At 38.8% G+C, this 14,586-nt stretch overlaps 2 protein-coding genes across 4 annotated transcripts; one reads left to right on the top strand and one right to left on the bottom strand.

Moving 5' to 3' along the window:
• Nucleotides 1-1,475: 1,475 nt before the first annotated feature.
• LOC121642448 (coiled-coil domain-containing protein 127-like) lies at nt 1,476-4,445 on the bottom strand. Its single transcript, XM_041989197.1, has 4 exons — nt 4,350-4,445; nt 3,637-3,774; nt 3,012-3,256; nt 1,476-2,822 (listed from the first exon to the last, which is right to left on the bottom strand). The coding sequence occupies exons 2-4, from the start codon at nt 3,764-3,766 to the stop codon at nt 2,376-2,378; spliced, it is 822 nt and encodes a 273-aa protein (XP_041845131.1). The 5' UTR covers nt 3,767-3,774; nt 4,350-4,445; the 3' UTR covers nt 1,476-2,375.
• Nucleotides 4,446-4,654: 209 nt separating this feature from the next.
• sdha (succinate dehydrogenase complex, subunit A, flavoprotein (Fp)) lies at nt 4,655-12,872 on the top strand. Of its 3 annotated transcripts, none has more exons than XM_041988022.1 (16): nt 4,655-4,752; nt 6,039-6,122; nt 6,296-6,457; nt 6,639-6,782; nt 7,012-7,176; nt 7,285-7,433; nt 7,583-7,707; nt 9,448-9,616; nt 9,703-9,898; nt 9,994-10,165; nt 10,484-10,602; nt 10,746-10,857; nt 10,965-11,095; nt 11,335-11,448; nt 11,534-11,661; nt 11,694-12,872. In XM_041988022.1, exons 1-15 carry the CDS (start codon nt 4,690-4,692, stop codon nt 11,618-11,620), a joined length of 1,992 nt encoding a protein of 663 aa, XP_041843956.1. In that variant the 5' UTR covers nt 4,655-4,689; the 3' UTR covers nt 11,621-11,661; nt 11,694-12,872. The 3 variants fall into 3 exon arrangements, with proteins under 3 accessions (XP_041843956.1, XP_041843955.1, XP_041843954.1); XM_041988021.1 differs by having other exon boundaries at nt 11,534-11,665; nt 11,698-12,872; XM_041988020.1 differs by having other exon boundaries at nt 11,534-12,872.
• The last annotated feature ends 1,714 nt before the right edge of the window (nt 12,873-14,586 follow it).

Raw genomic sequence — 14,586 nt, 5'->3', positions numbered from 1 at the left:
TCTCAGTTAAGTTTACCTGCTTGTAATATAGTAAGGAAGCTTCAGAAGTTAATCCCTTAATACTTCTGTCATTATATTCAGACACATTTATATATCCCTAAATCTATGCTCAGACAGGTGTACAAACTGAAAAACAAAACAGTACATACAATTTTCGGTGCTGTACTAGCTGTGACTGACGATTAGACCAAATAGTCCAATAACTCCCTGATTTAATCTGCAAGTACAGTACATGAAACAACTGAAATTCTTGCAAGTTCGAAAGCAGACGAGGATCACATTCATTACTCAGTTGATGCTTCCATCTGGCTCATGTCATGGAAAGACTTGAAACTAAGATGAAACCAGCCTGCAAGATGTCAAAGAACATTCCCTACAACGTGACAGAGGAGTAAAGTACTAACTGACTGGTAACTAACTGCAACCTAAAATGCAACCAGCTTCCTGCAGCACATTTGTTCAGGAGTTCAGATTCACCCTTAAAAATAATTTGAGGTGAAAAGATACACAATGATGAAATCACCACTATTGTGTTGCAGCCATACGTTAATGCTTGGCAGCAAGAGGGGAGCCATGAAAGAGCATAAGCAACCTTTCTTTAACAGACAGGAACATCATGCCACAGCAGCTTGTCATGCTACGGGAGTGGAACGCTGAAGGAGATAGTAAGTATCAGCTATGAGTCAGGACTTTTGGGAGCTAGTCTAAGTCCCAGATTTGATGTCCTCTGTCAGGGAGGTTGCATCAGGTGCAGAGGAGGGACTCAAGCAGAGAAATGTAGGAGATTTTAAGCTTTGACCTTCTAATTTAGACACTATAATTAGTCAAATAAATCTTTAAACTGGGCTTAAAAAATACAATATCTCCCGATGTCCTCCCACATGTTGCATGTTTATCTCATTTGCTCACTCTCTCTCTCTCTCTCTCTCTCTATATATATATATATATATGTGTGTGTGTGTAATCTATTAACAAGAGAATATCTTGTAAATTGTAATAATTTGCAAAAAGTATGACACACTACACACCCCTGGAAAATACTTGTTTAGAAGCTACTTTCCCCTCCACTCTTTTAGATATATTAGCTGCTGTAAGTGTTATGTGTTGCTTTTATGTACAACTATTTAACCCGTTTATTTATTCTTTTTTAATTCACGCAATTTAAGCTTCCATTTATCTGTTAGCATCATGTTTATCATGTTTCCACCACACAAATGTAATACCAGTGACCTCTTGTGGTAAGAGAGTAACAATGTGAAGAAGTCAGAGTGAGTTGTAAACAAAGAAAAACATATATATTGAAAGGATTGCACATAGTGGAAGAGGTCATTATTTCTGAACTCATGACTTTATATCCAGCATGTGTTCCCTAAAATCAGAACAATACAAAGAGGCCAGATGGCCCAAAAAAAAAATCATACAAATCTTAATCAATCCTTTCACCACAGGTGTGTTAGTGTGAATTTCACAGAGCGTTGTAGTATTTTTTATTCCACTTATCTGATAACGCAATATTTTATATACACATGCACAGCCGATAAAGCTTTGGCCCAAAGATTGTTATGAAGCTCCCACATAAACCTGTAATTGAAGACAGAATAACACTCCACAGCTGTGATGTAAAAACAAGCACGAAAAAAGAACCAAACCAAACAAAAAGACAAATCTATAGAATTTACTGTATTAAACATGTCAATAGATGCGATTATGACTGAAGAGGTCATAGATGGAGGAACCTTATGGGCTTCATGGACATGAAGTTCATTAACATATAGTTCAACACATTCCCCCAAAATACTGTCTTTTCCAAGACAGATGCAACAATGTCAAAAATCTGATTTGGACTTCATTTTTATATATTTTTGTTAGCAATTTCCTGACACGTCTTGGTGCTTTTCCACAAAGCACTGATTTGAAGGGAGCTCTAAATTCATACCAAAATAAAGTAATTAAAATTAAAATAACTTTAATTTGTTCACTCTGAGAATGCAAGTTGAATGTTTTCCTTTTAACATTTTTCTAAGAAGCAGAAAGGAAAATATTTTTCTGTTTTATAAATCATCAGTTATGTATCTTTTATGAATAACATCTGATGTATTTTAGTGCATTTTAAGTTGCTGTGCAGTTCATTCAAAGCTGACAAGTCTCACTTGATGACTCTGATGTTGAATATTGTAGGTTCCTTAAATTCTGAGATAATGGATGAGACTGTCACAGATATGAAGGGTCATTTAGTTGAGAACTCTAAGGTGTTTGCTTAACAATCCCTATCAAGTGAAGATATTTACACAGGTGGAAGAAAAACAAGTATTTCCATCCCTGTTCCAAATACAATCAACATCCTTCAAAGTCAGCCAGCTAATCTTTGCTTTTTGTCACTTCTTGTGATGCTGGGTTTTCCCAGTTAATATGGCTTCTTCAGCTCTTTTGTGCTTCTGCATTGTGATTTGCAGATGCCAGTACTTGAGGTATACCCACATAAGGCTTCCATTCTTCCTTTGGTCCAGGTTTAACAGGTCTGCACAGTGCTTATCTCTCTTAAAAATATCCTTCAGGTCTGACTCTAGATCCAGTTCAGCCCCAATGGGATCCTTGACAACCTTAAGCAGCATGTTCTTCTCCATCTCCAGCCTCTGTTCTCGAGGTTGGATGAGGGAGCAGTAGGCGCTCTGTCGCTCCAAGAGCTGCCCCTCGAGCGCCTTCAGGGTGGATGTGGCACGCTGGTGCCACTCGTTCTCTCTCTCCAGGGCTTCACGCAGTGCAGCACCTGCAGCACCAGATGTCACCAACCTTTGCTTTTCTTTATTTATTGCTTCTCGCTCCTTTAAGAGATGAAAACAAAGTTTTGGTTTATGGAAATTAAAGCTATACATTAGACAAGAATACACAAGAATAAAAGTGGAAAATCAATTGAATTTAAAAAGACAAGGGAAAGAGTGGTTTGGTGTATTATTAACTCAACAAAACAAAAGAAAAGAACCCCTGTTTAAGCAAGCTATGCACCTCTTTACCTGTTCTAGCCGTTTTCGCTCTTCCATAAGCTGGCGAGTCTGTGAAATCAAAGCCTGCTTGTAACCTTTCACCCTTTGTTGCTCCTTCTCCAGTTCCAACTCTAGCGTAGCTGCCACCCTGCTCCTCTCGGTCAGTGTCTCTCGGTAATGTGCCTCCATCTCATTTTTTATTGTGGATACATCCTTGTCATACTGGGCTTTAACTTTCTGGATCTCCTTCTGAGATTCTCTAGTCCAGATCCAACCTGAAAGGATGATGGGAGACATAAGAAAGAATAATCGTTAGCCACATAACTATGATGTTGTGCGGAGCAGAGTAATTGTTGCACTCCTGTTCCCTTCTTGTCCCCTAAATTAAAGTTGATGTGAATATCTATATACATAAATTTGCTTGTGTCTATAAAAGCAAAATATTACACTTTTTAAAATATGGACCTATCTGTCCATCTACCTCCATCTAACCTATCTTTTGTTTCTTTCATTTTTTCAAATGTTAGGAACTCCAAAATTTAGCTCACTTTCACACTTTCAAGGCTGAGCACTATTACTTGAACAATAAATAACTAAAACTGCTCTCCTCTGTGTGATCCACAAACTTCTAAACATATCTCCTTGTGTAACCTACGAAATGCTGCCAGTCCCAGCATAGGAACCAGCAGGGCATAGTTCCATTGGTTGCCATCACCAGCAGCCGCCCCTCTCCCTCTGGGGTCTGGTTGGATGTTCCATCTAGGGGGGTCATTCAAGTTGTTCATGGAGGCTGCTGTAATCATAGTCACACATACAGTAAACCAAACGTCAGCAAAGAAAGAAAGAAAAAAGGACCTCGATCTCATTGGATTTTTAAACATGACTCTAGTAGTGTTTACAGTAATACTTTAAAACAATACTATGGTGGCTTATGATAAACATCATCACATAATTATGAATTTACATAATTGTACGAGTGCCCAATGATCCCTTGACTTAGTGGTATACGGTTAATTTTTACAAGTAAACTCTTTTTGAAAATCTAAATGAATAGTCTGGCACTGATGATACACTGTGTTGCAAGCAAACATGAGTGTTAAGGTTTGTTTTAAATTAACTTGCTAGCATTTTGTACATTAGCGGAACATACATCAACTGCAAATCAGTCAGTGTTTGGCCGTGACTCATTAAGTTTGACAGTCCAACTATGCACAACTAGCTAACTGCAGCTAATATGCTAGCTAACCTTTAGCTCAGTGGCTCGTGCCAGCTAAAGTATTTAATATAAACATAGCAAGGGGACTCATGACTGTGCAATTATATCAACATGTCAGTAAATGTCTGTGAAATTTTGCAGCTGTGTCTCACCTTGAATGAAATGTCTAGGTCACTTATGCATTTGTTCCCTCATTCATCGACCGATTATTACGCCTTACCAGTCCATTTACCGGCGGAGGTTAGATCTTGGAAATAAGCTTGCGCTACATTAACTTAATGTTTTGAATTTAAACTGTTTGTTTAAGTTTTTAGATTATTATGTATATTTATATCAGATATGACTGTAAAAAATTTTATTCAACACGTTTTAGGTAATAAATCTTATGTGCAAAATAAGTCACACCCCTCTTTCCAGAAAGTGGTTTAGTCTGGTCCTACAGGATTTCTCTTCCCCAGCAGCGCTTTCAGAATCGGTTTTTCAAGTGACAACATGGCGTGTGTGCGCGCAGCGTCCCGTCTCCTCTCCAAGAGGGTACTATCTAACACGAAAGCAGTAAGTAGTAATAATTAGACTTTAACTTTTTTGGTTACACTTCTGTCTATGCGTGCAGTAATTATTTTTTTAGTTATTTTTCTCTACGCTGAGGATGAAAATTCAGCTTTCGTAACCTAAAGATTCTGGCTTGCGTAATCCATTATGTAGCATAGGGTGTCTCAATGTGACACTAAAGCAATTTAGCCAGTCCAACAAAGAAAGATTTGCATATAAAGTTGTGCCAACGCTATTTCTTTAACTTTAGTAATTGTGATCCATGTTTTGGGAACTGATTAAGGCATTGTGCCATATTAAAAAGTTATAATCAGATGTCTTTGTAGAAAGCAGCTGAATGATACCACAACGATTAGGAATACAGTCAGCATGTATTTAAACTGAATTTATACCGACGGATTGTACATTGATGAAGAATGGTGAATTTGATCGCCCAATAAAAGGGTTGCAGTAAAGCTTTTAGTTATAAACCGCTGTGAATATTAATACATTGGGTGTTGGACTGAGATTTAAGCGCACTAATTTGGTTTTATATATTTAACTACTTCTTGCATCGGGGACACTAATTGGCAGCAATCAAAATGCAGTTTCTATGTAATCTAATGTTTTGATTGTTTGGTGGCTCATCAGCTGCTATGGTGGAGGGTTCCTCAAAACACCCCTGCCACCTAGTGACTACTAAGTGAAATTTGGAAAAAAAAATTCTCCCATTGTCACTTAGTAGTGTGCACTGCAAATAATGTTCATTAATTTAAAGCAAGAGCATTATGTTTTGTAACTATTAGACCATTTTTGGCCTTAATATTATATAGTCAGGTTTGACTCTTGAAATACCAGATTAAATTCTCTGAAGCAAACATGAATGAAAAGATTTGCTTTTCCCTCCACTGACAGTTATCTAAACAATATGTTTTCAGAAGAAATATCTCCCAATGCAAATGCTTTTTGAGAGTGTAAGATTGAAACAGCATTTTCACAGATGGCTCAAGTCTATAGTTCTGTTTAGTAGAGTATAATTACACACTTAATTATCACTTAAACCTGAAGATGGCAGTTTCACAGGTGTATTAACAAGAGCTGAGAAAGTTCTGCTTGTGTATGTACTACTGGCATGGACAGGTGCAAAAGTGAATTGAAGCTCTCCTTAATATACCTTAAATCAGCACTATATATTGGAGCAGTTTGTTTATTTCATTATCAGAATATTCAGCAATGATATTGCATCTTTTCTTAATAACCCTGCAGTCTGTTTTTCTCCACTGATTCAAGTTCTTTTATTTCTCTGTCAGGTCCCTGCTGCTGCAGTTCAGGGTTCAAGGAACTTTCACTTCTCCATCTATGGCAAAAAGAAAAGTGCCAAAGTGTCAGATGATGTGAGTTCAGTTGGCTGTTTTATCCAGATCAGGATTATTGGTATGAATAGATATAACAAAGAGCTTTGCATACATTAGTTGGAGATGCTTGTATTAACTGTTGTATGCATACTCTGTGTGCAAATTGGTCTTAGAGTAGTTTCACCAAGTCTTCTCTCTTTCATCATCTACAGATCTCCACTCAGTATCCAGTTGTGGATCATGAGTTTGATGCAGTGGTGGTAGGAGCTGGAGGAGCTGGACTTCGGGCAGCTTTTGGTCTGTCAGAGGCCGGTTTTAACACTGCCTGCGTCACCAAGCTCTTCCCCACTAGGTCCCACACTGTTGCTGCACAGGTATAACAACAAGTTGCTTAAATTAAGTAAGAATATAAATTTTATTTGTTGGGTTAAATGTTCTCAAAAGATTCGGCACTGATCTAATTTGAATTATTGCAAATCTAAGGCACTGTAAGTTGCAACTGTGCTTTTTATTTTCAGTTTTACTGAATATTTTTTATACTGCCTTCATATATAGGGTGGAATCAATGCAGCTCTGGGGAACATGGAAGGGGACGACTGGAGGTGGCATTTCTATGACACAGTGAAGGGCTCTGATTGGCTTGGAGACCAGGATGCTATCCACTACATGACAGAGCAGGCTCCTGCAGCCGTAGTGGAGGTAAGACTTCTCCCATAGTCATAACTATAATCACACTAGTGGTCAGATATCAGATATAGAAGACCACCAAAAATGTGAACCCAGGGAGTAGAAGCCTTTCAGTTTTGAGGCATTCAACTGTAGTTGTATTTAGATTACATAGCAAAACCTAAACCTTTTTAAATGGGCATTTTAGTCACACTAACATTTCATAAACTGAAGTTTCTCTCTTTTTTTCCTTTTTTCCCAGCTGGAGAATTTTGGTATGCCATTCAGCCGAACTGAAGATGGGAAGATCTACCAGAGAGCCTTTGGAGGTCAGAGTCTCAAGTTTGGAAAAGGAGGCCAGGCTCATCGCTGTTGCTGTGTAGCAGACAGAACCGGACACTCGCTGCTGCATACACTATATGGAAGGGTGAGCATGCATGTGTTGTTTCAGTCTATGTATTGAAAAGCTCATGTTGCTATTGAGCGCTGGAAACTGCATGCCACTTATCTGTCCTGTCTGTCCTTCTGACTTTAGTCGCTTCGTTATGACACCAGTTACTTTGTGGAGTACTTTGCCCTGGACCTGCTGATGGAAGATGGAGAGTGTAAAGGCGTGATTGCTCTCTGCATGGAGGACGGGTCTATTCATCGCATCAGAGCCCAGAACACTGTCATTGCTACTGGGTGAGACTTATATTTAGTTAAACCTCACCATCAGCTGCCACATAGAGAGTCAATTTGATTAAAAAAAAAAAAAATCTGAAAAAAAAATCTGTCAGTTTGTTGCCAAAAGTGCATAAAAGTTGAGAAATGAGTTCTGTCTTTCCTTCCAGGGGTTATGGAAGAACCTTTTTCAGCTGCACGTCTGCTCACACAAGCACAGGAGACGGAAATGCGATGGTGACCAGAGCTGGCCTGCCCTGCCAAGATTTGGAGTTTGTGCAGTTCCATCCCACAGGTGAGAAAAGCAACTTTTTTGACTGATCAGCCAATCAGGTGGCTCATATTATGCCACTACCAAAGTGTGATTAGTTGAGCTTATGCCAAGGGAAGCCAGTCACTTCTCTGCATCACACCAGTCAAATCAGAGAAGTTTGTCCACATGACTGATATATAGAGTTCACTGTTGGAAACACCAGTAGGCTAACATAGAGGGTGACAGTTTGGAGATCACTACAGCAGCAACTTCAAATTAAATTGAACTTCAGGCCAACGCCAAAACTGTGGAAGACCTTAAAGCCACAGGGAAATTTTAAGACATCGTTACTGACCACCTTGCATCCATGAAAGACAAGAGAATGGCCTTCCTATTCAAACAAGGTGAGTGAAATGTGCATCATAACTCCCCACTCTGCAAATTTGCTGCTAACTGAACTGCTTACGTAAATTTGGGTGTGGAAATGCTGTTTGGTTACACACACAATATCATATTATTGGACATACAATTAGCACCATGAATATGAGCCAGGTTAACTGTAACTGTTCATATCCTCTGCAGATCTAAGTTTCTTGGCTTATGAATGTTAAAGTATGAAAAGCTTTTGTGCTCGGTGTGTGGCAGAGTTTGTAGATGATGATGATCATGATGCTGTAGGCCTACATGTGGCCATAATATTTTTAATTTTTATGTTTTTAATAAAAGCATTAAGCATAAAAGACTGGATAGTTTGGGAATGTTCTTATTTTAAGTTTAAACTAATACATTTGTTTTTTGCATAAATTTAGAAACATAGCATCAACTCAAAGTGTCCAAGATGATGAGAAATAGTGTGTGCATATCATGTGTAGGTGAAATCCTTATAATCATATAATAAAAATGTAGTAATTTGACCCACAACACGCCACTGGGTAAAAGGAGAAAGAAAGCTAGCTAGACACAATAAAAGGGGAGAGATACAGACGACTGCATCAGTGAAAGGCAGCAGTGTTGCCAAGTCTTCCTGTTATAAGCGACTTGTTTTTCTGGGAAGTCACTTGCAAATATCACCGGTTGTGGGTTTTGGGGCTTGTTTTCTTGAATGTGATTGCTTATTTAAGCTTCCTCTGCTCCTGTTATGGAGCCCCCTGATTCTTTCACAGCTGTCCACAATATATCAATAACCCTTGGGTGCAGAACAGGAAACCTGAATGCAACAGTGCAAGAACACATAAAAAAATTGAGACTGAGAAGCGATGATGATGATGATATTGTGTTGAATACTTCAGCTTGAGATTACATGATTAAAAGATAGTTTTCCATCTTTTACACAGAAACTGAAAGATTTACTCTGTTTTTAAGGTTGAACCTCTGCGATTTCTACAGTATAGTTGGTGCATAAAGCCTAAAGTTGTCATTTTTATTGTCGTGTTATAGTGCCATGGAACAATGAAAATAGTACATGTCATATTTAAAGTACTGAGCTTAAGAAAATGTAGTTCTAATATTAAATAGATTATATGTTTGGAATTCCTCTAAAATATTTGCAAAGACAAATATTTTTTATTATAATTTTTTTTACTGCCCAGTTGTTTTACTTGCATTGCTTATTCTTTATTATTTGAAGTTTTTGTTTTAATACCTGTGGTAAGTGGTATTTCTAATCAAGAGAAATGATGTGATGTTTAAAATGAGTCTTACAGCTTGAAACTAGAACTAACCACATTTATTTGGCTTGAACAGCTGAGCAGTATTTCAGCTTTAACATGGGAATTCTTGCAGGGATCTATGGAGCCGGTTGCCTGATCACGGAGGGCTGCCGTGGTGAGGGAGGAATCCTGATCAACAGTGAGGGAGAGCGCTTCATGGAGCGCTACGCACCCAACGCCAAAGACCTGGCCTCAAGAGACGTGGTGTCCCGCTCCATGACCATCGAGATCAGAGAGGGCAGGTATGGGCAGAGTCTGGATGTGCGTCATGTAACGCATTGTGTTTGAAGACTGCAGCAACTGAGCATGCCTGACTTTATTCCTTCAGGGGTGTCGGTCCACAGAAGGATCACGTCTACCTGCAGCTTCACCACCTGCCTCCTCAGCAGCTGGCTACAAGACTGCCTGGTATCTCAGAGACAGCCATGATCTTTGCTGGTGTTGACGTCACCAAAGAGCCCATCCCCGTCCTTCCCACAGTTCATTACAATATGGGAGGAATACCCACAAACTACAAAGGACAGGTACAGGCTTTACTGACACACATTCCCTTAATTTTAATATCAAGCTTCCCCAGCAAAGGAGTCAAACTTGATTTTTTATTGTTTTTACCCCTCAGGTGATCGAACATACCAACGGTGAGGACAAGGTGGTGCCTGGACTGTACGCCTGCGGCGAGGCGGCAAGTGCCAGCGTCCATGGTGCTAACAGGTTGGGGGCCAACTCCCTGCTGGACCTGGTGGTGTTTGGGAGAGCCTGCGCCCTGACAATCGCTGAGCAGCACAAACCTGGTAAAGACCTCTGTGCATTAATAATAATATTAGAATAAAATGTCTATATATCCTAAATAGTATGTATTTAATGTAATTAACACTAGCATTTTTATGATAAAACATTATCACACCTGAATAACACATAATCAGGAGATGCTAAAAGTAACTGACTTACATTCTACTTTTTTAGATAGTATTTATCCTTGTTTTGATAACAGATATTTAAACTATTTTGCCAACATTATGTCCAACTTGCAGCATTATCTGAGATCAGGGTTTTAGTACACGTTCATCCCTCTTCAGAGCTTATGCTGTTAACGTTGTTTTTCTCTTCAGGAGAGAAACTGTCCCCCCTGAAGCCCAATGCAGGAGAGGAGTCTGTGGCCAACCTGGATAAGCTGAGGTTTGCTAACGGCAGTTTGAGGACCTCTGAGATCAGGCTCAACATGCAGAAGGTGCACTCACCGACACCAACACGCTCATGTCTAGATTGTCTTGCAGATTATTCAGTGATTATAAAGCCGGCTTTACTTACTGCTGTGTTCAGAGTTTCCCAAACAAAGCAAATGAATTAGTCTCTCTCCACCTCTACATTCAGACCATGCAGAACCACGCTGCAGTGTTCCGTACCGGCTCTGTTCTCAAGGAGGGATGCGACAAGATGGACAGCATCTACCAGACCATGGAGGACATAAAGACCTTTGACAGAGGTACCTCACCTCTTTTCTTCCCCTTTGTATCAACAGATGTATGCATGTTCCAAGAGCAAAAAGGAAAAGTTGTAATACTGTCTCATTTTTTTCTTCCTCTCCTCCAGGCATCGTGTGGAACACAGACTTGGTGGAATCGTTGGAGCTGCAGAACCTCATGCTGAACGCCGTCCAGACCATCCAGTCTGCTGAACAGAGAAAGGAGAGCAGGGGAGCCCATGCCAGAGAGGACTTCAAAGTCAGTTTGCCCACATTTTAGCGATGTTTTTTTCCTGTCTGCTAATCTTATCAGATTTTTCTTGATATTTTAGTTTTTCTTATTTTCAAATCATTCAGATTAGCTTAGTAGTTTGCATTTTTCATTTTCTGTTTTCATCTTGTTTTTTTGTCTGATAATCTAAATATTTATTGCACCTACGCAATTATGCAAGTATAACACATCACCATTAATCAGTCAGGATTTCCTCTATGTTACAGGATCGTATCGATGAGTACGACTACTCTAAGCCCCTGCAGGGTCAAGAGAAGAAGTCCTTCGATCAGCACTGGAGGAAACACACCCTGTCCTACGTTGACCCAAAGACTGGAAAGGTAAAAAATGCTCTACTAGCAATTATAGTGTTTTAATAATACAATCAGTGACACCTAACATACCTTTCCTTCTGCTGAATCGTAGGTGACTCTGAGGTACCGTCCCGTTATCGACAGCTCTCTGGATGAGCAGGACTGTGCCCATGTTCCTCCAGCCATCCGCTCCTACTAAGATCTTCTCATCCTCTCCTTCTCCAACTCCTTTTCCATCTCCTCACATTTCCTTCTTACTCAATGATAAAAAGCTCATTTAACTGCTATTTAAGAAGCTACACAATTTCTGTAGTAGTGATGACATTTTTGGACACATAATGGTTTTTGTTGCACACATGTATCCATTTATAAATGTTAAATACAGTACTGTCTTTGACAGCTTCAGATCTTTGTGTCACATTCCTGTTCCTGTCCTTCATGCGTGGCTTTGCTTTAATTTATATTGACAGTGTTTTTGTGGCTTCTCACTCTGTGTGAGCTGAGCTTTGTATATATCATTAGAAACTTAAGATAAGTCAGACAAAATGAAGAATTTTCAGCTTTCAGCAGTCAAATCTCAACAAGAAATAGAAGTGAACATGTTTTACCAGTCAAGCTTGGCTTTGTGTGACATTATACACTCATTTCATCATCCTCTACTGTAGTACTTGCTTCTATTAATATAAAATCTCTATTTTAGCTTGGAGTGAAGAGGCTATGGGAATGATTGGACTTTGTAATGCACATGTTGTTGAGACAGACGGAAGTTTTAAGAATGTAAATGCTGCAGAATTGTATAATAAATATGGTTAAATGTTCTCTATATACCAGTTAAAAGTACAAGTTCATCTCTCACTCATTGTGGCCTTCAGTTGTGGCTTAAATTTACTTATTACACTTTATATTGTCATCACTTGGTTCTTCTAACAGCCTTGACTGAGCTTATGCTATCTTCAGAATATCTATAAAATATTAACAAATGTAGCAGCTTAAATTGTATCTACATTTCTGTCTCGGATGGTGGAACAATGGCTTCTTTTCAACATTTCGATGTTGATGTGCTTTCTTTGAACACAGAGGAAATGTTGCAGTAAAGGTCAGTGAATGCCACAGTCTGTAGGAGAAACTTGGCTTTATAAGTTGCAGGAGAAGACTAATGGAAGAGCTGTCTCGACTGGGAGGGAAAAAGGCTAAGCTGGCTTTTTATAAGGCACACTTGTCTCATTTACTCCAACTCTATAGATAACTTTGACATTGAGGGTTAAGGATGTGCTCAGGGCTGCCACTTTGAACGCAGAACAAATGAACACGTAGTGCTTCTTGTATTGAATCGATGAAAAGCTGACTTAATTTATTTGCCTGTTTAAGGAAAAAAAGGTTGATTTTCTTCTGGTTTTGCCATTTGTACTTGTTTTCATATGTAAAATAAAGTGTATGCTATGCATAAAACATCTCTTGGTTTCTCTGTGTATAGTAATAAGGGTTTATAAAAAGATAAATGTATTGAATGCAGTTAAAAAGTATGTGACTTGATTATTATCCACAAGGGGGCAGAAGAAGCACATAACATAACTTCTTGGAAAATGAGTAGGAATACTCTATGGCTGTGTACTTTTAATGTCTATTTCATGATCTAACCTCAGCAGCGTTAGTGTGGTAAATGATTATAAAACAAGGAAGTAAGATGGTGTGTGCTGCTGTACTGTAGCAAATTTGCTCATTTGATTTAACTATTGGGAGACCAAAAGGACGAGTCAACAACTATAAAATAAACAATGAAGTAAATTGAGCTCATTTCACATTTTTGCTACTTGTAAAAAGCAAAACCTCAGATACGGACCTGCTGTAAAAGGGATGAAACCCTCCCAGCGGGAGTAACTTAAAAGATTGGACGTAATAATAAATAAAAACTAATGTATGGCAGCTTTCAACATGACATTTCTTTGGAACAAAGTGAGAATATGCAGCATTTAAATTCAGTATAGTAACAAAAGAGATCTGGTTTTTAAAGCACCCGCACTGTCTGACTTGCCAACCATAAGCAAAACGTAATCGAATCCATGCTGTTAGACACTTTCAGACAAGCCATCACTGACGGAAAGGCTCCACCTCTCTGTGAACAGGATGTTTACTGTTGATAATGGATACCAGCTGATCCTGGCCTGCAGAGAGTTTATACACGCAAACAGCTGCACTTTCACTGAAAGAACCAAGATACCCTTCCACACTGTATATCCTTGCACCGAGTTTATATGGGTTTTAAAATAAAACAAGTCAAATGTCACATAAGGCATAAAAAATTTTAAATGGATGGAAAAACGTCATTATTAACTTGACTAAACAACACACACACATACACACACACACACAAAATACCCTTGTGCTTTCAGAAGTTCTTGGAAGACCTATTTTCAGAGAGTAGAAAAGGGTATTTCACCGTTATTTATCTTCTAGGTCCTTGTTGGACATGTTATTGCACCTCCAGAGATGATGACTACCAGATGTCTTTACAATGCTGGGAGTTTCGCAAAGGGAACTCAACATGAAGGACAACACAGAGGGGCGTCATTTGCTACAGAAAGACAAGACTTGAGGAAGAAAAGATGTGGGAAGGAGAAGAAGAAGGGCTGTAAGAGTGAGCGAAAGAAAAGGAACATGGGTGAGGACGCAGAGGATTTTGTTTTTGCAGAACATTGATTTAAAAAAAAGAAGAAGTTGAAAGGCTGTAGAGCAAATAGAAAAGTCAAAGGAGGGAGATTGAGGGTATGCATAGTGAAATGAGTAAAAGACAAAGCAAGGTTGGGGCCATAAAACCAAAAAAAAAAAAAAAAAAAAAAAAGAGGAAGAAAAAAAAAAACATTTCCCAGAACAACTTGGAATGCATGCAGCGACTCATAATTATCCTCAAACCTTTGTAAGTTCCTGTAGGCCTGTTCTCTTACAACATTGTGCAGCAAACATCTTGAAGTCGTTACTGACATCCTGAAGTTTTTTTTTTTCTTTTCTTTTTCTGATGCATTTGACGAATGTCAAAATTAAGTTCTGAGATTATAAAAACAAAAGCAGCTAAAGTGTCAGCGCTTGTGCAGGATATATGTGGCTTTCGGGTGAAGGAACAAAAACAGAAATCTATCCAAATAAATGCTTAAATAAAAAAAAAAGAAA

The sequence above is a fragment of the Melanotaenia boesemani genome, chromosome 6 (assembly GCF_017639745.1).
Source record: "Melanotaenia boesemani isolate fMelBoe1 chromosome 6, fMelBoe1.pri, whole genome shotgun sequence".
NCBI lineage: Eukaryota > Metazoa > Chordata > Actinopteri > Atheriniformes > Melanotaeniidae > Melanotaenia > Melanotaenia boesemani.
Note: the sequence above shows the minus strand (reverse complement) of the source record. Positions and strands in the feature narration are given on the sequence as shown.

What these genes read in the sequence shown, in the direction of transcription:
- LOC121642448 (XM_041989197.1), bottom strand. Translation starts at nt 3,766, where the DNA reads ATGAACAACTTGAATGACCCCCCTAGATGGAACATCCAACCAGACCCC. An exon ending in GCTGGGACTGGCAGCATTTC is followed by an intron (nt 3,257 to 3,636) that starts GTAGGTTACACA and finishes TCATCCTTTCAG; the next exon opens with GTTGGATCTGGACTAGAGAA. An exon ending in AGCGAAAACGGCTAGAACAG is followed by an intron (nt 2,823 to 3,011) that starts GTAAAGAGGTGC and finishes CATCTCTTAAAG; the next exon opens with GAGCGAGAAGCAATAAATAA.
- sdha (XM_041988022.1), top strand. Translation starts at nt 4,690, where the DNA reads ATGGCGTGTGTGCGCGCAGCGTCCCGTCTCCTCTCCAAGAGGGTACTA. An exon ending in TGTGCAGTTCCATCCCACAG is followed by an intron (nt 7,708 to 9,447) that starts GTGAGAAAAGCA and finishes GAATTCTTGCAG; the next exon opens with GGATCTATGGAGCCGGTTGC. An exon ending in CGCTGAGCAGCACAAACCTG is followed by an intron (nt 10,166 to 10,483) that starts GTAAAGACCTCT and finishes TTTTCTCTTCAG; the next exon opens with GAGAGAAACTGTCCCCCCTG.